At 37.7% G+C, this 20,827-nt stretch overlaps 1 protein-coding gene across 1 annotated transcript in view; it reads right to left on the bottom strand.

Annotated features, from left to right (window-relative positions):
• Positions 1-20,575, bottom strand: part of LOC104626801 (methyl-CpG-binding domain protein 2) — a 25,883-nt gene extending 5,308 nt beyond the window's left edge. The window contains exons 1-4 of the mRNA XM_010294823.1: positions 20,417-20,575; positions 13,584-13,721; positions 3,202-3,292; positions 2,283-2,460 (exon numbers count right to left, since the gene is read on the bottom strand). Coding sequence (XP_010293125.1) covers positions 2,283-2,460; positions 3,202-3,292; positions 13,584-13,721; positions 20,417-20,482 — 473 coding nt within the window. The 5' untranslated portion in view covers positions 20,483-20,575. The remainder of the gene's footprint in view (positions 1-2,282; positions 2,461-3,201; positions 3,293-13,583; positions 13,722-20,416) is intronic.
• Positions 20,576-20,827: the final 252 nt, after the last annotated feature.

The raw sequence follows: 20,827 nt of genomic DNA, 5'->3' as shown, positions 1-20,827 counted from the left end.
GGGAAAGAAATCCCCTGAAAACTATAAGCTTTAGAAAATCCCACTAGAGAGAGAGATTTCAAAAGAATGACAGACTGGACTATGAAGCAGAACAGAGCTGTGAGTCAAAAAAGAATTTTATAATATATTGCAAAACTTCATCCACCTAAGCAAAACTAGAAAAAACAATCCACCTATTTGTTATTTTCAGAAGATACCATTCCCCAGTTCATCCCAAAAGAGAGGAACTGGGTAAAGCATTTATCTAGCAGAGACACAAGGGTTGTCAGTCTTAGCCCTTCATGGAAATGAAGGCAACTCAGCAGTGCAGTTGCAAAGAACATAACCAGATGCTGCTCTGGAAAGAAGCTACAGACAGAAGCTGCAAAGCAGCAGTTTCAAGAGAAATGATCTCATAGACTCAGTATGGGAGAAGACAGTTAATAGGGAATTCTAAAAGCCTGCCTCAGGAGGCTAAGATTTGGATGTAAAGACCACTGGGAACTGCACCACACTCACTTTACATACTTACCTTTCACAGGACTAGCATTAGGAAGCCCAGAACTATTCAGAAGGTGCACAACTGAGAAGGAAAAAAAAGTGCTTGTCCCTACTGATAAGGAAGCATGGTTGTTTCTTAACCATGTATTTATAGGATGTTATTTAATGTTTTCCCAGTGAATGTGCTGAACCAAAAGAGGAAATTCTGCATTTTACTCTGACTATGAAAGAGAATTATCATCCTTACATGACCAGGAGTACTTCAAGTTGAACATGAGTCAAGCTGACAGCTACTTTATTAGATGTAAACAACTTGCTATGATCTCCCTGAAGAATTTACAGTACAAAAGAACATATGCTGGCACCTGACCAGATATCCCCAATGGTAAACTTTTCCTTATCATCATGTAAGTTCAGAAAGCAATTGTATTGCTTTCCTTAGTGATAATAGGTGCTGTATTTATTCTGATACAGCTTCTTCATGCAGTGTGTTTTCTGGATGGTCTTAAAATGAAAGTCAGCTTCACAAAAACAGTATGAAAAGCTGACTTCTAAAAATATTTAATCCTTTTGTAGTGAGCTGCCTACACAGTCATGAACCAGAAGAGACAACTAACTGGCAGCATAATCACAGAGGTAGAACTGCTCCAGTTCAGAATCTGTATCCTTTCTGAGTTGCCAGTATTGTCTGACATCAAACTCAGAATCTGCTTTGTAAAGACAACTGAATGACTGATAAGACGAACCAGGAATTTTTTTCCAGTAAATAATGAATTATGTCAAACTTGCTAAGAAAGTTTCTCATCCTGCCCTGTAGCTTTCTGTAGCAAAGCAAGAAGAGTTTACCTTCTGAAAGCATTTCAAATTGATGTTTAAGAAAATAAAGCAAAGTAAATCCCTAAGCAAAGAACTGGGAATCAGATGATTTCATACCTTAACATTAGCCCTGCAGAAGCTTCAGCTAGTCATCTAGGGCTTAGAAAAGAATGTGGCAGTAGTGGGCTTTGGTGCCGAGTGAATTCCGCTAAGTGGCAAGATTCAGTTTTGGTCCTCAGATTCCCTATGCAACCTAGAACTTATCCAAAATGTGATACTAAAGGCAATGTTCATGCCACATGTTTAGCAATACTAAAAAAAATTGGATGACAGGATTGTGTCCTGTGTCTTGCCAGACTCTGGCAACTAGTCAATACATCAAGAAATCTCTCTCTTCACTCAGTCCTAACCTTGAAATTCAGTGCAGAAGCCCCTGCTTTTAGTACACAAAAAAGAACAAGTCTTTCTTTGAAAAGAATATTAACAGTGCAGCTATTAAAAAAACAAAATCTTTGCCCACGTGTGAATAGCTCTGTCTGTGCTCTTCATGCCATATCCTAATCTCTCAGTTTAAGAGACTGTATTAGCCACAAAGCTATATGCTATAGGGGAATATTCTTACTCTCCTTCGTAGAAATTATTTACTTTTTAACTGTTAACTTTTTAACAAATTAACTTGACCAAACCAGAAATGGGAAGGAAGAAAGCCAATACTGACCATGACTACAGCTTAATGTTTAGGACAGTCTCTTGGGAAAGAAAACATGGATTACAAGTCATACCTCAGTGAATATTTTTTATGTTACTATTTTGACCACAAAGAAAAAACCCAGGTTTTCATTTTTTCAAGTTACTGAACTAATCAACAGGTACAAGAAACGTGTTCACACTTCACTTCCTTCATCTCCAGGACTGCACCGAGGCAGGAAGGGATCTTCTTTAATTGAACTTGCTTTTCGTTTTATTGAAGACTTTATAAAACTTACCTAATGTCATCATCTGTGACTATGAAAGCTTTGCAGAGGGGTTGAGATGTATTAAGCCAGACAGCTGGGTTCTTCTCAACAGCTGCAGAGAGCTGCCCCGTGATAGGTGCAGAACTGGTGTGCAAAGCACTAGCAACAGCTGATAACAGGGTATCATCATTGTTACCTGGGCCAACTCCTAAAACAAAGACAACTGAACAGTTACCATTCACATTCCATATGCAACTTCCAGTGGCAGAGTCTTCTCAGTTTCTAAGGTTACATGCACTCATGATATAACTGCCACTGGATACGCGATTGTATAACCTAAACAGTTAAATGCAAGTTCTTAAAAATGGTTTTGTAACAGCACAGTTCTCACTTAAGCTGGCATTTCAAAAGGCATCTAATTTCTAAAATTGGCTAGATTTTTTGCTTGCACTAACAATTACAATATCATCAATTTTTTAATCAAGACGATCACATCATAAATCTATCAGTCACATATTGAAATAGTTTCTTTGTAGCTTCATGGTACTAATCCATGCCAGCATTGTCTTCGCTTTAATGCTACAAGATACTAAATTAATTCTGGAAAATAAACACTGGAGATTTTTACAACACTCAAATTCCCAAGAAAATCTCCTAAGCAGTGGAACAAAGATATTAATTTTGAACTACGACTTGAACATACTTTAGATCAACTTTCACCAACAAGAGTGCAGTTCTGAAGTGTGGTTTATATTAACAATATAAATGAACTAAAAATCAACATAGTTTTGGAGACTGAGGTATTTTGTCAGCAAGTACATTTACAAACTGAAGTTTACTAAATCTGACTGTAAACTGAAAAGCTTGTTAAAAGCATCAAAAACTCTGTCCTTTTTAAGCACAAACAACTTGGTGGATTTGAAGCAACTGCAGTAAGTGAACACAATACCTTGAAGACCTTTAGGTAGCTCCATGGATTTTATTATTTGTTCACTGACATCCGATGCGCTGAGGCCTTGTAGCCTCTTCTCCCAGAAAAGCTAAAAAAGAGAAAACAAGATCGCTGATTAGAAATTAAAAAAGAAACAAACAAAAAGTCAGCTCATGGAAATAAACAGCATTCATGATCAAACCAGCATCAGAACAATGGAAGATATACAGTGCCTAGCAGCTTACAAAACGATCAACCTAACAGTCACATAAGCTACCAGAAAGGTAGCATCCTATCTGGTGATGGAGTTTTAGTCATCAGGAACATGCTGGTACGGAATTACGCCGTGTGTGTTGAGACACTGCAGGCAGCTCTGCACGCCAAGCAGCAGCTACGCCACTCCAGACCTGTGCCGGCTTGATGACCTGGCCCTGTCCGACGCTGTACAGATCTCTTGACTTATCTGGAAATAGAACCAAATCTTTTCACTTTTGGGAAGACACATGAGCTAAATTCATTCACTTTACTTTCCATTGCTTCATTGATTAGCTGGGAACATGTTTCTGTTTCTCACAGAAACCAGTTGCTTGACCTAACTGATTTTTGTTTAACGATGCAGATTCTCCTACTCACTCCTATCTTACTGGTCTGAAGATCCATCCTGGAGTTCTGGGCTGGAGTTTAGCCACGCCTATTCTTTAAAATGGGCCTTTTCTATTTAGCAAGATAGTGATGAAAGCTAGTCAGAGAGTTGATTTCCATTCCACAGGAAGCTACATTTAACAAATAATCTTAATAAGGAGGTAAGCAAGAAGGCAGCTATGCAATTTCCTGTGGAAAGGACATAGATTTTTCTGCAGAATATGGGGAAGGGTAAAAAATCTATTTCTCTTCATGCCTCCGAAACAGGAGACAAAAAAACCAGACAAGCAGTTATTCTCATTTCTAGGAAATTCTTTGTTGCAGCTGGGTACCCAAAAGCCGCAGTTTAAGATAGGCCTTTCGAATGTCACATTCTGTTCTAAAACTGAAAGTTAAACAACTAGAGCATCCCCTTTCATATTCTGTGGAACCTGTATTGCTAGTCACACTGCATCATAACTAAAGCACTGTACATCAGTGATTCTTATTCAGAAAAAAACACTTTTTCAGTTACAGAGAAAGTAACAGCAAAGAAAAAAGCAACAAAGAATATCTACCTCAGCACTAACAGAATCCTACTGACTGAAAATAAAACACATAGTTATGCTAAGAACAATGCAATTCTCTCCACAACATGTCTTTATAGCTTTATAAATCAGTAGGTTGAATGATACCTGTGTTGCCTGAGAGATTACTACTTATTTAGGTGCTCTTCTCTGGATAATAGGACACGTTTGTCAGCAAGTTAAGATCTAAGTAGCTTAGAAAACCCACACAAGATCAACTAAGCTCTTCAACTTCTTTGCAAACTCTGACTACATTTCACACGTTCCTGACATCTCTATGATTTGACAGCTTTTTGAAAGTACCTGTTGCCACTTGTGTCTCATTCTAGTAGAACCATTTAAACTCCAAATGGTTCCTGTAAACCGACTCCTCGCTCTCAACTAGTCTTCATTTTCAACATTCTAACCCAGGTTTGAGCTACATTGTTAGCTGAGTATCAGGGCACCTCTTTTATCTTCTTAGATGTTAAACATTTAGCACCTCCAGTCATTCACTCCTGCTGTTTACCACTATTGGTAAGCCCCCACCCCAAGAAAGCACTCTAGATGGCTTGTAGCAGTCCTTACAGCTCTGTGGACGAAGTTGCAGTGCCTTAAAGCTGTCTAGAACGCTAAAGAAATCCTTCATTACAAAGGCAAAACCAGCAACTCACTAGCCAAACTCTGAAAGGAATATTAGGATTCAGAAAAAATGAAGTCAAAGTGAAATCCTATCAATTCAGTATTTCATCACTAGGTTAGCTTCCCATCTTGATAAGGTCTCTACAAAGCTTAGTCATGTTTTTCACTGTTTAAAGAATTCCACCATTCATTCCCCTTTTCCCCTCCATTTCACTGACTTTTAGAGATAAACAAAAGGCCCAGGAACTCCAAATCCAAGCTATGTTTTTGTATGCTACATGTAAACATAAGACACAGTCTCTGTTTATTCAGGATAAAATTAATTGGTCTACAGCAGCAAATACATCACCAAATACAATCAAATATCACTGGATTTTGACTCTTTGGTTCCCTACTCAAATCAACCCAGTACACATCACAGAGGGAATGCGGAATCAGAACCGTTCGGTTATAGAGGGTGTACAGGAAGGCAAATGCCTGTGTGGGAGAGAGAGGTGCTTGAAGGACAACCAACACATATGAAAGCTTAGAAGATTTAGAAAGTGTAGTGCAATCTTGATTGGCTGGAGCTTCCAACCCCAGGATGCACTCAGCTCTTTAAGCACTGATTTTGAATGCAGGGAAAAAGTCTATACAACCATCAACACCTCAGCTGACTTTGGGGTCAATGTCAGGTAGAAAAAAAGTACTTGGCACTTAGACACACCTGTTAAACGAGACTGAAGCAAAGCATATTCCTAGCACAAAGCTTCCAGCACCGTTACATATACTTATTTGCAAACTACACTGATTGTGCTCCAATCTTCATCTCCCCAGACCTCCACTGAGACTGCAGGCATCACCTTTACTACTTTTTTGCTGATAAATGAAACACATCCTGGAGTTTTATTATGAATTTTCTCCTTCAACCCTTTATGGGTTCTTACGAGTCCCCTCTGAACCCCTGTATCTTCTTCTGTATCTTTCTGAAGATTCTGAGCTGGACCAGACCTGGACAAGTATTTCCCTATCAGCTGCACCAGGAATAGCTATTAAGGGGCAGAGAGAAAGGGAAGGAAGCTGCTAATACAAATTCAGAAAAAGCTTTTCTGTTACTCCACTTACATGATGAAGACGCAACTATTCCACAGCAACAGAAGTAGGCATTCAAGCCACTGAAAAAGATCATACAAGTCTCGATGCATAGAATATGTGTTTCTGAGGTTACAGCCCTAAAAATAGTTTACATTATTTAACTTGCAACTCTCTGATCATTAGTGAGACAGGGAGTAGAAAAAGAGAAAATAAAGCTCAGGCTCACAGGCTTTGTGCCCCACTAAGCAGAGAAGTAAGCACCTGAATTAGGAGCAATTCATAAAAATCCCATCTAGTTTAACAGCTAGCATCAGCATCCATAGACCACAGCCCTGGCAGACTGCCCCCTTGGCATTCCTCTCCTGCCCAAAGCCACCCGGACTTCATAAAGCAAGCAACAGCTCCTCACACAGCGCAAGCATCTGCAGATACAGCCGCTCAGTCCCAATAAATGGCTGCCAGCAACAGAGGCCACCTTCTGCATCATAACCTTACATCATCTCACAACTAGAGGTCTCCTTGTAAATGGAGTGAGCTATCCAGACTCTGGGTTTTTCTCAGCTTGAGTACTCTGGAGGGTACCGCAACCCCTGAAGCACAGGACAGGCTGATACGGTCCCATCTTCCTTCCTCCTGCTGAGAACGCACCAGTACAGCCAGAAAAGCAAGACTCACGCCTCCAGGAAAGAAGCATTAGCAACCATGAGACCCTGTTATTCAGTAATGAGAAGTCTTATGGGACCAGGATAGGACGGAATGAGAGAAGAATCAGATTTCAAGACTCATCATTGATATGATGTGCCTTTTCATTAGTGATGCAAAATGAATAACCATTCTGAGGATTCATCAGTCAGTTATGGGTATTCATCCTGTTGGAGGATGAAAAATAGCTCAAATGCAGTTTTGCTTGAAGTAGTGGTTAGGGAACACACACTGAAAAGAGCCTAAACCCAGGTCCTTCATTTACCAATGTTTGAGTGTTCTAGGTTCAGAAAGACCCGGCAGACAAGTGCTCCATTTCCTAGGAAAATAACTGATACGCATTATGTCAGAAGTGACCTCTTATACAATAACCTCCTGCTGAGCAAGAAATGTATACCTTATCACTCAAACTTACTATCCTAAGGGCAGCCCTGGTTTTTTCCTGTGACAGAAGAGGCAGCATGGGAATGCAATGCCAAGGTCCCCGGGGTGGAGCAGAATTTCCACTTCCTTGTTGTTCTGAAACTCTGTAACAGCAGAGCTGTACTACAGCTGTGCTTCTGCAATTCTTTGTTTGGAGAATTATAAAATATTGCTTCCTCCATAATTGTTTCTTGTCCAAGAAAAGCTATTTGTGACTAATGGTGAACTATAATCTAACCCGTAATCTCTGTAAAAACACAATCTCCTAAGAAACTATTATTTCTCATTCAGAAAACAAAGAAATTATAGATTAGCCTCTCTATTGCAAGAACCACCAAATACAAACATATTATGAGCTGCTCCTTTTCCTTAGATAAATAAAAGTCTATTTGCAGTTGCTCAAGCAATGGAAGCCTACAGGAAATTTTTGCTAGAAAGCAATCCATTCCAATTCTATTATTTTTAAAAGCAAAGCACATATGTTCTACCATTCAAACATTCTTGGAGGGTGACTGATTTATACATAGGCCAATCAATCGAGAACCTCAAATTTCATCTGCCATTTGCTGTTTACAGAGTATTGAAAATACTGTAGATGTCAACAGAATGATGTACTTGACTGGACACACAGAAGAAAGGACAATGACTCTGATGTTGGCGAGTTCAGAGATTTGTTTACCAAGGTAGTTTCTTCTACTTAGACAGCTGCATATACCTGCTCTTAACTCGCAGCAGCAGTCAGAAAAGGCTACCATCTAATTCAGATGTATGATGGACACATCAAGTTTAACAGCACAGTCACAACTCCCGGTAGCTGCCTTGGCATCTTCCCAGCTCTCAGGAGCCGCATTTATTTCCATGCTGCTTGCAGATGCATTATAACCTGGTATGCAAGCTGATTAAAAGTTAGTCATTTCTACACAAAATACAGTCAACATGTCTGGACTGTACTGCAGACACAGACAGCCTACAGTTTTGTTATGTTTTAAACTGTGTTTTAAAGGCTAAGTGAGACCAGAATGCACACAGTTACCATTTGGGAAACTGCTCAACTGATTGACATTGCAGGCATTAAATGAGGAAACATGATTAAAGAGAGGTCTTTTCAAAGTCTCCATGGGCGAATTTAAAAGGAATGAGAATTTCTCCAGAAACTGGAAAACTTCTTTCCTCTTTTATAACCAGTTGCTAAGCTCTACTGCACCCATAATTGCCAATCAAAATTTCAGTGTTCCTTTAGTTGCCTGGGAGAGAGAGATGAAACTTAACAATCTTGCTGGGGTTCTTCCATCCTTCTTTTTGATAATTCTAATAGATACTAACCAAGAAGCTGAAGTTTTCCAACCTTATCTAATTTTAGATTCCAATCCTTTAAGCTGTTCCACAGGAAATAAAATCACATCTATTTGACAAAATACAAAGTGCTGAGAGCTAAATATCTCTTTCTTATTAAGAACTGTTCACAAGACAACATATATAAAATGACATCCTGTAATTTTTCTTGTAAATTAGGCTTTTTAGGCTGCATATATATCGCCCAAAAATTACTATGGTCAGATTTAGTTTGTCATATATAATCCAATTCAATAATCCATTACAATACAATCCACTGCAAACATATATGACACTAAGTATAAAAGAGACTTTCGAATCAATTTTAAAGAGTACTTCTGGCCTAGAGATAGACAATGTTACAAGTAAATACATCAGGTTTATCCCAAGCAGCTTTTAAAAAGTAAATACCCTCAGATTTATCCTAAGGTGTTTTTTAAAGGTGGTTATCTGCCACAGAACTAGAGGAATCAGATCACATAATACTAACTGACTAACTCACCCGATTTCCTCAAAATGAGCTTTGAAGAGAAGGATGGCCTTCTTTTAAATACCTGAGGTACGGTCGTGGAATATTTTTAGAAAAAAAAAACAACATTTTTTAGTTCCTTCTTTATCAGGAAGATACTGAGGTCAACATTTTGTGAATTCAGTGTTATGATTACCACTTACATAAACATCAGTTTTACCAGTATGGTATCAAATATCCCTACGACCACGATCAGCAGTATACAACAGAATTAACTAATGATCAGTGAGTCCTCAGGAGTCAAAGCTCTCTCAGAGTAATACCTCAGGTGCCATACTTTTGGGGCACAGGGGTAAGTGAGTGAGCTTCATATTTACCCTGAAAAAGGTCAATTAGCGTGGAACAGTGAGAACCAAGAAGCTCTAACACATGAAGAAGAGAAGTGCTCTATACAGGACATAGACCTGGACCTGTTGGAGACACCAAGTAAGTGTAGGTACAAAGGGCAGTGATCCATAAGAAAGAAGTTTGATTTGCAGCACCATTCCGTTTGATCCAGTTCAGTACAGAACACTTGACAGGCAAGCAACTCCAGTTTAAATGATTACCTAAAAGATTTACTGCCTGTAATAGCTTCAAATAGTTACAGGACTTCCTCTGCTTCACATTCACTCTTCTCATAGAGGAATACTCAAATCCAGATGCACAAGCGGAGCATTAATGTACCCTCAAGTATTGCTACATCTAGTGGCCTTTTTGCTAAATAGGAAAGAGGGAGAAAACAATGTGATTTGAAGCCAGTACTCAACACCCCCTATGAGGAAGATGACAGATATAGTTGCACGATTTTTTCATTTATTAACTCCAGTTTCAATTTCAGCAATGCTAATCTGGCTTTTTAAAATCCAAACCACTAGTTTAAAATTCATCAAGAATGTATCATATCTTATCAAAACTTACTAGGACTAACAGTGGAGAGGAGGCTAAAAGAAGGAGTGGTCGGTTTTTTTCCTTTCCTTGCAGGGCCCACTAGCAATCTTTCAGGATTCCTTTTCTTACACTGGTTTATCAGTGGACTCTGTGGGGGAGAAAACCCCAAACACACAGAAATAGTAAGAAAACCAATCTTAAGTAAGTTTATGGAGAGTCACAATATTTTGAGCAGGCTGATGCTTCAAAGAGAGGCTTTAAAGCACTTTGAAGAAAACTTCAACTGAGGGTATTAGATTTGCTATTTAGGAACTTACAGATACTCCTATCATTTGATTAGCTATGAAGAATTTGAGTAGTCTCCATGGATTGGCTGGTACTGGTATTTGAACAAAAGCCACTTAGAAGAAGAAGACCGATAGTTAAGAGGAGAAAAATCTAGTAAGTTGGAGAAGACCCTTCAGAGCATGCATGCATACACACACAGCTCATGTTCTGCCACTACGTACTTCCAGGATTCTCCAGAACACTTCCATTTTTTCTTGGGTAAAGTTCTCCACTCTGATAATGAGTAACCTATAAAAATTTTAAGGATAGCTTTGAAAGCTTCAAGAAGCTGTCTTGCAGAGGTCTTGCTTGAAAATGACTTAGACAACCTCATGACATTTCTTGTGTGCAACCAACTAGCAAGCTGAATATATGGAACCAGCAGCTGCCACAAAGATCTGTTGCTCTAATTGACAGATTTACCTATACAAAGATCATAGGCAACCTGCTATTAGTTTATCTTACTAAGAGCCACCACAGGACTTGCTGCTTAAAGAAGATCTGCTGCCAAATGTCTTCTCTGCTAATACCAATAAGCATGTCTTCTCACTCTCAGGTCATGAAAAAAGTGACTGACTGCCAAAGGAGCTACAGTATTCATTTATGTTGATCTCTACATAAGGAGGTGGGCCAAAGAGAATTTTCAGGGAATTCTGGTTAGACTGTCTTTTGAAAAGGTAGCTACAATAGAAATAAGCGGATAGTTTTCAGAGATGGATATCTAGAACTACAGAAGCAAGAAACCCTTAAAAGATTTGGGCTAAGGATTGAAGAAACAGGAGCAATGACACCAGAAGTGGTAACTGAATAAGCTTTATATACAAACAGGCAGCATAGTCAGTGTTTCAGCATTCACTTGAATATCCAATACTGATATATTTACAGTCTATGTACAGTAAAGTTTGCACACCTGAGTATGAGAGAAGGCGAAGACAGTGATACATGTAGGGATTATTTATGTAAGGAAAATATAGGCTTTATCTGGAGGAAAAGAGAATTCAAATACATCTGCAAGGCTGCATTTGTCCAACAATTGTACCTCAAGTGACAGGTGCTCCATATGGTGCAGGCTTTATTAAGAATAAAGTTGTCCAGCAACTTCAGTCCTCACCCTGGCTTCTCTAATTTATCTCAACAGATCACATCAAGAAAAGTATAATTTCTTTTTGAAAACCAAGCAAAGATTGTACCTATTAATATTTATAGTACAGCTAGAGAGTAAAACATTGGAATGAGCTGCATTCTATGTTCAAACAAGATGTGCATGTGTGTGAAGGACACACACACGATCAATGACTGGAGTTCCTCCACACTTTTAGTTACTAATACCAAGGAAATACTGATAATTGTATGATGGAAATCTGTGTGTAAAGAAACCAGATCACTGGAAATTGTTTATGAAAGCTGTCGATTTGCTTAAGATTCTGCAGTAACTGACAGCATACTACCTACATTAAATTGCTTGGTTACAGATTTTTTAATGAAAATTTTACTGAAAAGTCACTCAAATTTTATATAAAAACAACTGTAACAATCTGTTCTCTCCCTTCCCTAAGTCTCTCACCTATGTCAGTCATCACTACTCAGAACGATGACAAACCAGAAAACAGCTCAAGGCAGCATTTTAGCTCGGAGAAAAGCAAGAGTAAGACACACCAAGATTTGCTTTGCTAGTAGATATATAAGGTTAACTATTCCACATACAATGCAAACAGAGCTAGCATTTCTTCCAAATGAAGTGTGTCAATACAGAGTAAGAATAGTGTTTCAAGTGTCCTCTTCCAAAGACGCACTGTTGCAAGCAAGGAGAAAGGAGTTTGACTGAAAAGAATGCTGACACAGTGATCAGCAGACGATGATTTCTTGAAGATTTTGCTATAGCTTAATCCGTTAGAACCTATCTTAAGGAGGCAAAGATTTAACTTGGGTAGATTTGAAAATAGTCTATTCTGCAAATCTTTACTGGATAGTAATTTTCAAGAGACAAGGAATGAATTCCTGAAGATTTCGGTCACCATGTGTTTGAAGAAAAGATTCTGGAAGAAAGAAAACAGGGAGGAAATAGGCAAGCATGAAAGGGTTTGGAATCCATCAAGATATGAATTGCCAGGCACCCATTTCTCTTTGCCACAAAGGTGCCATAACTTTCATATGCTTTGGTGATTATTACTGGTTTAGCAGACATGACCAAAAAGAAATTCCTGACACACAAAGTGTAGTAGTTCAAAAGGAAAACCCGAAGGATGTGAAGAGAATCAATAGACACATGCAATTATGCATCTTTTAGATCTGAATGTGATACACTTACATGGCCCCTGTTGAACTTCACGGGACCAACAGTGAGGTTAGCTGAAGCCTTCAAATCTTGCTAAAAGACATCTCAACAAGATGATCCAATACGGCTCGATATTTCTTCTTTTTCTTTCTCACCTGAATTTAGAGGATGCAGAGTCTAAATTCCTTATGTTATTTCTTACAAGAACAGCATTCAAGGTGTTTGAAAGTGCAATATTAGAGACAGCTTGAGTTTCAAAGGAAATGTTGTTAAAAGTTAGTGACATACGAAGTGTACAAAAATTTGAACATGCCTCTGCATTTTCTTCTCATCCTGCACTTCTAAAATAGAATAAGGTGTTTCAATTTGATAGTAGTAATGCTATGACTCAAAAAGTACAAGTCAGACTTAAAAACAATACCTCAATCCAATATATACCACATTATCTAGCCAATCATTTGTTCATTAACTAGATTTCCATTTCTTCTCAGCTCCCTCCTCCCCATAAAAAACAAAACCAAAAAAGCATTGTGTGAACAGGTGATCTGTCATTGATATAAAGAAAAGCAGCTAAAGGAGAACTTGGTAAGATGACTTTATGTTACTGTGGTTTGTATTTATTATAGTATTATAGTGAAAAAGAGGGATTTAAAATACAATTTTTTATTGATTTTCCAAAAAGTTCTTCTATATAAAAGATATTACTTCTTGATGATACCCATGTATTTTATAAAAACTTCTGTTAAGAAGCTGAACATGATTTTGTATTTGAGTCCAATTGTGACAGTACAGCATGTATCTGAATTTCAAAAGGAATATGGTAAACAAATATGAATGAAAGTTTGCATTAAGAAAAATTAATCTCCATATGAACTGACTTATTTCTGTATTTTTGTTATTATATGTATTGCACACATTTCTATAAGTAACCTTCAAGATAGGAATTTTCATCTGTAATTGAAGCACAGCTGAAAACAAGCACATTTTCAACTTGTTTCATCTTTATGAGCAGTAACAATGGAAACAGACTAATTCTTACCTGTCGTGGCTGCTCTGTCACTCGCTGTGGATCAGATCGTACTTTGTTACTAGGATGATTGGTAACTTTGGTGACAGGTTGCTTGAAAATTGATGCAGTTTGTCTGATCGGTAAAGTTGTATTTAAGTCTGGTTTTCCCTGTTTAAAAAAAAAAAAGTGAATTAACAAAAATTATACATAACAATTACAAAAACTAATGTCGGATTCACCCTCTTCTACTGATGTGCAAAAAGAAGGACACGTCTCTGGAGTTAAAGATTTTCCTTAAATGCTGTACTTAACTAGGCTTTGCAGTCATCCATTTTAAAGTAAAAAAAAGTAACACTTAACTGGTTCCACACATTTTCTCATTCTCTGGAAGAATCAAAATTGCTTGCAAGTCCATCTTTTCTTTTGTTAAAATATATATGTTCATTGTTCGAGTGACTTACATTCTGAAAGAGACAGCTTCACCATCAGATGTTAAAATGAAATCTCTAAAACTTCATGAAAATATGTTTGTAGCCAAGAGTTTATAGAGTCCAAAGTCTTAAAGAACAGCAACTTCCTACATAACTTGGTCACAAATTTCCTCAGCAATTCCTGCATCAAACAATTCTTAATTAAGTGCAGCAATTTTTTCTGGAATGAAATTAAAACTGTATCAACTTTAAAAAGTCTTTTGGCAAAGGTAGTTTTTATCAGGTTTGTGGACTGATGATTCCCAGGCATCAGGTATCACTTTACCAGTAATACCTTGTCACACATCAAACCCTTCGGCCCTTGGAGATACTAGTGTCTGAACCCCTCTCCGCAGCAACAACCCCAGAAGTATTTAGGGTGGGGGAATGGACATCTCCCATAACCCCCAAGACCGATGAAGAAATAAAAAGATATATTATCACCTGCACACCATTCCAGCGTCTCTAAATCTGTCTCTCTATCCAAAAGCAGACTGCCAGTTTGAAGTGCTGTGCCAACAGAAGAGCACCTTACAGCTTTTTGTTGATAATCCCATTACCTCCAAGTCCTGAAGACATACTTCCAGTCTTTTTGACTCTCGCATTTTGTCTGGTATTTTTCTTAACAACTGAAATAATTCCCTTTTCTTCCCCAAGGTTACAAAGGTGTGACTGAGAAGACATATGACTATATCCACACAAGAAAGACACTGAAAATAAATATCCCATAACACATATTCTCCCAATGAACGTGTATCAAAAAGCCTGTTCTCTATTTTGCAGAACAGCACTAAGAACTTCAACACATTTATAGCCATACATAGTTTCTGACAAAGAAAAACGGTTAAGTTTTTGCTTTTTAAAATTTTATTTCCACTCATTCAAAAGGATGAAAAATAAGTTCTTACATAACATTTCAGATCTCAAAAGTTTTATAATTGGCTGTGAGATCATAACTCAAAAGTTACACAATTCACCCAAGGATCAGGTTAAAAGAGTTTTTCATTAGGATTTACTCAGACTCCTGATTTTGTGACAAAAAGCAATCTCTTGGGCTTAGAAATGGGAATTAAATCTCAATCTTCAAATCCTCCATATTTAGATTACACAATTTGGACTACACAACTTCATAAAAGAGTCTATGTTAAGAACCAGTGAGCACATGCCTGTTTAAAATCTTTCATTCCTAAGCTGAACACTCTGGAATTTCAGATGATGGAAGTTAGAATACTGACTATAGATATTCTGTAATGATCTGTATAAAAATGAAATTAAAAATATGGCGAGAGGCTTAGGCTTATTAAGCAATAAGCCTTCTCTTCACTGCATCCGTCTCAGATTAAATTCTTATTTTAAAAGTGTGTATCACTCTTTTAGAGCTTTGCTCGAGCAATCTGACAGGGTAGTTCCTCCATCATCAGAGTGTCTTGTACTTTAGCATACCTCTGTTACTGCAAGGTAGATGGCTGATGAGAAAGGGAATGTGAAGTCATTCTTCCTATACGTGTACAGTGCCTGATCTATAAACTAGTAATAAAGAGAATATCGTCTCTGCGCTCCACAGAAAGTAATTTTCATTATGAGACCGTTCTACAGGCAAGCCACTTAATCCCAAAATACATCCTTACACACTGCAATGGTTATTACATTGGCTGCTCCTATCCAACTATTTGATTCATCTGTTGGGTGGGGGGAGAGGCAAGGGAGGACCCTCTTTCTATAGCCTCCCCAGGATGACACAGCGCTTTTAGATCCCTCCTGGTAGAAAAAAAGAGGAATTCCTCCATGTAATTCTAAGGAATGTAACTGATAGGATGGAACTACAGAATAACATTTCAAATTTATCTAGGCATCTCAACATAACCTAAATGAAGGGATAGCTTAAAAATTTCAGGCCTCAATTTTTCAAGCAGATGGCAAAGAAGGTGATTTATCAAGAGTACTATACATATTCTTAGCTATTCAGCAGTACGACTCAATTCATACACTCACACATTATAAGTTAGCGCTGTAGCATATTGGGAATCCTTGCTTAATATTGATTTACTCACGCTCTCATAAGAGCCAAAGCAGTTTTCCAGACCAACAGACAAAATATGCTAGAACATACACATGAATTCTGAAAGAGTTCTAGAAATCTGTTCTTTTCAATGGAAGTGATTCTGAGCACAGGTCTCTAGTCCTAACACTCCTTTAAATATACTTTGTTATTTTATAGGTCCCCTTTCTTCATCATTTCCAGGTAGCAGTTAACTCATTATAATAAGGTTAAACCCACAAATTCCAATGGAAGTTTCCCGCAGAAATTCAGGCACCTATCATTTCTGGTTTATAAACTTACAGCCCAAAACTAACCAGGCTCCACGTCCTGCAATGTTACTGCTTCCAGATGGGAAAAGCAGCACATGTTCAGCTCCATCCCTAACACACACTTGACCCTTGTCTAACTGGGACCACGGTTTCCATGGCCAGAGCAAATGGCAACAGAGCACAAGTACTTCTGCCTGATTACACTTAATAGTTTTAACCAAAGAGAAATTATTGTTCAATTAGCATGGAAGTCGTAAGACCTTTTTATACAAAGCAACAGTGAGAATCTAAGCGTATAAATAAATCTAGGTATCATTCTTCTCCTAATGTTTTAGCAGGTAGTCCCACTCCACTAGAAAAATACTTTCAGATACTTTGGCCGTTGCTTTTAACACGTGCTTTGCATGATGGATACTGGTTATGGGCTCTATTTTTTTTTTCCCTACTGATGATAACAATAGTAGGTCTAACATTAAGATTTTTGTACACATTTTCACATACAATTAAAGCATCTCTGATGAGCACAGAATCACCAACCAGAGCTAGACAGTAATCACATGTACTTACATTTGCACAAGTATTTTGACAATGAACTTTCAGAAACCCACAGAACTTAATTCACACCAGAACCTCGATAGACCTTGCCTATCCTACAAGCTTTGAATTCCCTGATCTTGTGACATGAAGTTCAAAGTAGTATTTGATGCTTTGAAGTCCATGCCCCCAGGGTATTTTGTGCAGTAGCATCAGTATTAGTGGTAAAATAGCTAGTAAAACTGACAAAACCGATAATATTACACAGCCATCTGCCATATGGGGGATAAATCTGGTTTAGCAAACATTTCCAGAAGAAAGGTCTTAGTTTAAAGATCATGAAAAATATGTACAGGTTCCTTTTGGCCTGTAGTGTGACTTTTAAAGAGAAGTTAAAAAATAAAGCCATTAAACTTAGAAAAATAAAAGGGGATATTTCATCAGGCAGCATGACAAATTACAACAATTCAGCTACATTAATGATATGGCCCCCAAAATTAAAGACAAACCCTGATGAGTTATGAACTACGCAGGAAATACAGGTTCAAGGTCTAGGTGTCCCTTACACTTTTTATCAAGGTTACATACTAGAAAATGGTCATCAGGGTTAACTATTTAAACTAAGAATAGATCAATACCTAAGTACTCTAAGTATAATCTTACTACTTTCCTACTTTGTTTCCTTTCTAATCATAGTCACATGTAGGCTTTCTGATCTCATTCTAAATAAACAGTCTCTCATTGTGGCACTCGAGTTTTGAACAACAGAAAAAAACTCTTCAGTACAGAAACTTGAAAAGCTCACCTACCCCCAGATCTTCAGATGTACGGGGAGGGGGAAAATTATCACACGCTAGCAGGAAGCGACTGATAGTCAAAGAAACTCTTTTTCACAACGAATCATAGGCCAGCCACATGCAAGATTTATTCATGACAAAGGAAGAGCTTCCAGTACACCCAAACAGAAATAAGTTAACAAAGATCCCTACAACCAACACCTCTCCTGAAGAACAGAAAGCTCTTTTGAGCTTTCCAGATAGAAGACACTATCTGCATATTTCAGATGGTCAGACACAGATTACTTCATTTCAGATGGCGATTAAACTCAACGTTCAGTTTTAGGCACACCTACAAAACTTCAGCCTTCAAAACACAGAACACACTGTGGGCTTTTACATTGCTTGACTGCTATCACGAAACAAAATCTCCTCCAGCTCTGGGAACTATAGCAATGTATCAGCTAGCAGCGATATCAATGTACCCTGCTCATTTTTACTCATTAGGAGTCTTTTATGCTCCAACAACAGTTTCCAGAAGAACTTCAGTCCACTACCTTTCCAAGGACATGTATTTCCAGAAGCATCAAAGTGCCCCAGACATAAAAACGTTTTAAGAACTCAGCAATGTATTTCCAGGCCTTTCAAATCCTTTAACCTAAGAAATCACTTATAACCAGACAGCACGTTTAACCAGTAGTCTCTATGACATTTTCTTTTCAATAGAAAGAATTGATAAGCATATTTTTATAAGCACAGCAGTATGCTCTATCTACTAGATTCATATTCAATTGTCTTCCTTATTTCATTGTCTCTTCAAAAGCACTTCAAATAAATAAAGTAACTCAATTTGCAAGTGCAATGTAAAAATGGTTACACAGAAAACAATGGCAAGATTAGTCCAGGTTGAAGCAAAACTCCTCCTGCAGCTCTACTGTAAATAAACGTTTCAAATATATGCCTTTATTGCCAATACTGAAAGGTCAGTAAGAATGCACAATGCCAAGATTGGAGAGAAGTATCTTGCTAGAAGAATATTTCCATGTCGTTTAGACTGTTGTACATTAACATCACAAAATGAAGAGCATTCATTAGCATATGTTATCCTCAGTTCCATTTTAAGCCAGTATGGCAATCCTGACATTGAGTTCTAGTCTGCTAATGATGAGAATCTCGAAAGTTATACGGCAAGACAGCATTTCCATTCACCAGCTGCATAAATCTCACTGCCTAGACACGTCCCAGAAAGGAGACTCGAGTATAGTTTGATACTCCTTCTTGAAACATAAGGGGAGCCAAAGAATTTAAAAACATTTGTGGTAAATTGTTTGCACAAAAACAAACAACCCATAAAATATGGGCAAGTTTGTGTATAAACTTGCCTCTGCAAGTCTGTCTTTCATGCCCCCCCAGCAGCACAGCTGCAAGGCGGACTAGAAGACAACCACAACCAACCGCTTGAAAGTGAAGTGTCTGCGGAAGAAAATATAAACTTCAGGAGTAAGTTGAGATCTCATTTTTAACTATCACAGGAATACTGTAGAAATTCTTGAAAGCTCGTGAACTACAGATTCAGTCACTTAGAAATAATAAATGTTACTTACCTAAAAAAAAAGCACTTTTTTCTAATCTTGTATTTAACAGAGCAACTGTGAGCAACATTTTAAGTAGTCTAAGATCATAGGAACACAAAGTGAGCACAGACTCATCTAGATTTTATATACCAAGTTTTGTAATTTCTGCTCATGCAAAAAGCCTAACCAAAACCTTTCCTTGGACTACCTCCAAATGTTCTATTATTTGAAAGTCTCATGTCTGTGGGTAGAAAATATTAAATAATTTGAACACATGCTTTAAATAAGAAGAAATCAGCATGAAATGTATCGCTCTTGCATTACAAACGGCAGATGACAAAAAACATCAGTGCACAAGATATAGCTATAACGTGTTAGGTACTTTCATACACTACTGTAAGATACGAAATCCTGAAAAAAAAACCACTTTAAAAAGAAAACATTGCAGGTTGCTACAGAAATCTTTTCAAACTGTTGCATGAGGTTTCTAAAGTTTGTCCAGGAACATAGGATCTGACAGTCAGGTAAATTTACTTGTCATGTCCCTATGTGCTACTTCAGTTATTTCACTTCTGTATGCTTCAGCTTTTTATCTTTTATCTACTACACACATTTTCTTTAGTATTCAAAAGGATACACTGTTGTTCAAAAAGAAATAGACAATAAGAGAACAACCGGATCAATTGAAAAAGGCCCAGTCTTAAACAGAAAAACACCTGGCCTTGTTAAGCTGTACACAGACATCCAGATTTGAACAGATAAATACATTTGCCTCAGAAAACAAGCTTCCTGGCGCATATTGCACACATTAAACATGTGAACTATTTCATCTCAGAACAGGAAGATGAACATAGCAATTTGAAGCCTTGCACAGGTGAATCTCTTGGTGTCAACAGTCCTAACTTTTCTCATTTAGAAGAATATAATTCCAGTAGATGGCTAGCACTGAGATTCTTAGTCCCAAGACAGCTCCTGAATTACTCAATCTTTTTGATTCATACTTAACCTCACCATGGTATTTTCTTGGTAGTAGCAGAGCATTCCTTCTATTTATAAATTTGCGTCTCTACCACTACTAAAAATTAAACATACATGTACATCTTAGAAGCGGACTGCTTTAAGCAGAAAAGAAATTGCTAAATGAACTACAGGAAAGGAAATTCTTAGGATATCCTTAAACACAGTATTTACTAACAAACCTTATTTTGATTGAGAGAATCATTCCTTAGTCTCTGTTTGTTCTTCTGCAATTTACTGGGCATCATCTTTCCCGTTCTGAAGTCAAAACTGCTGAGATCAACAGTGTTTCCCAGGTATCTTGCCAACTGAGGCTTGCTTCTGAACTTCTTACCACTTGGACTAAAAAGAAGAAAACACTTTAGTATGTTTTGTTGTACAAGAGGATACAACCTTGACTTCTTATAAGGTTTTATACCTTGTTAAAATATCTAAAAAGTTTCCATTATCTTTATTCCATGTGGCATGTTCATTGATGCATTGATTAGTGATGGTATACCTGCCCAGTCTCTGCATATCCACTCCCATCTGCTGCACAGGACTTAATTTATATATCAGGCTGTTGGACGCTAGGATACACTACACCTTGGGAA

The sequence above is a fragment of the Phaethon lepturus genome, unplaced genomic scaffold (assembly GCF_000687285.1).
Source record: "Phaethon lepturus isolate BGI_N335 unplaced genomic scaffold, ASM68728v1 scaffold14779, whole genome shotgun sequence".
Lineage (NCBI taxonomy): Eukaryota > Metazoa > Chordata > Aves > Phaethontiformes > Phaethontidae > Phaethon > Phaethon lepturus.
This window is presented reverse-complemented; position numbering and strand designations above follow the sequence as displayed.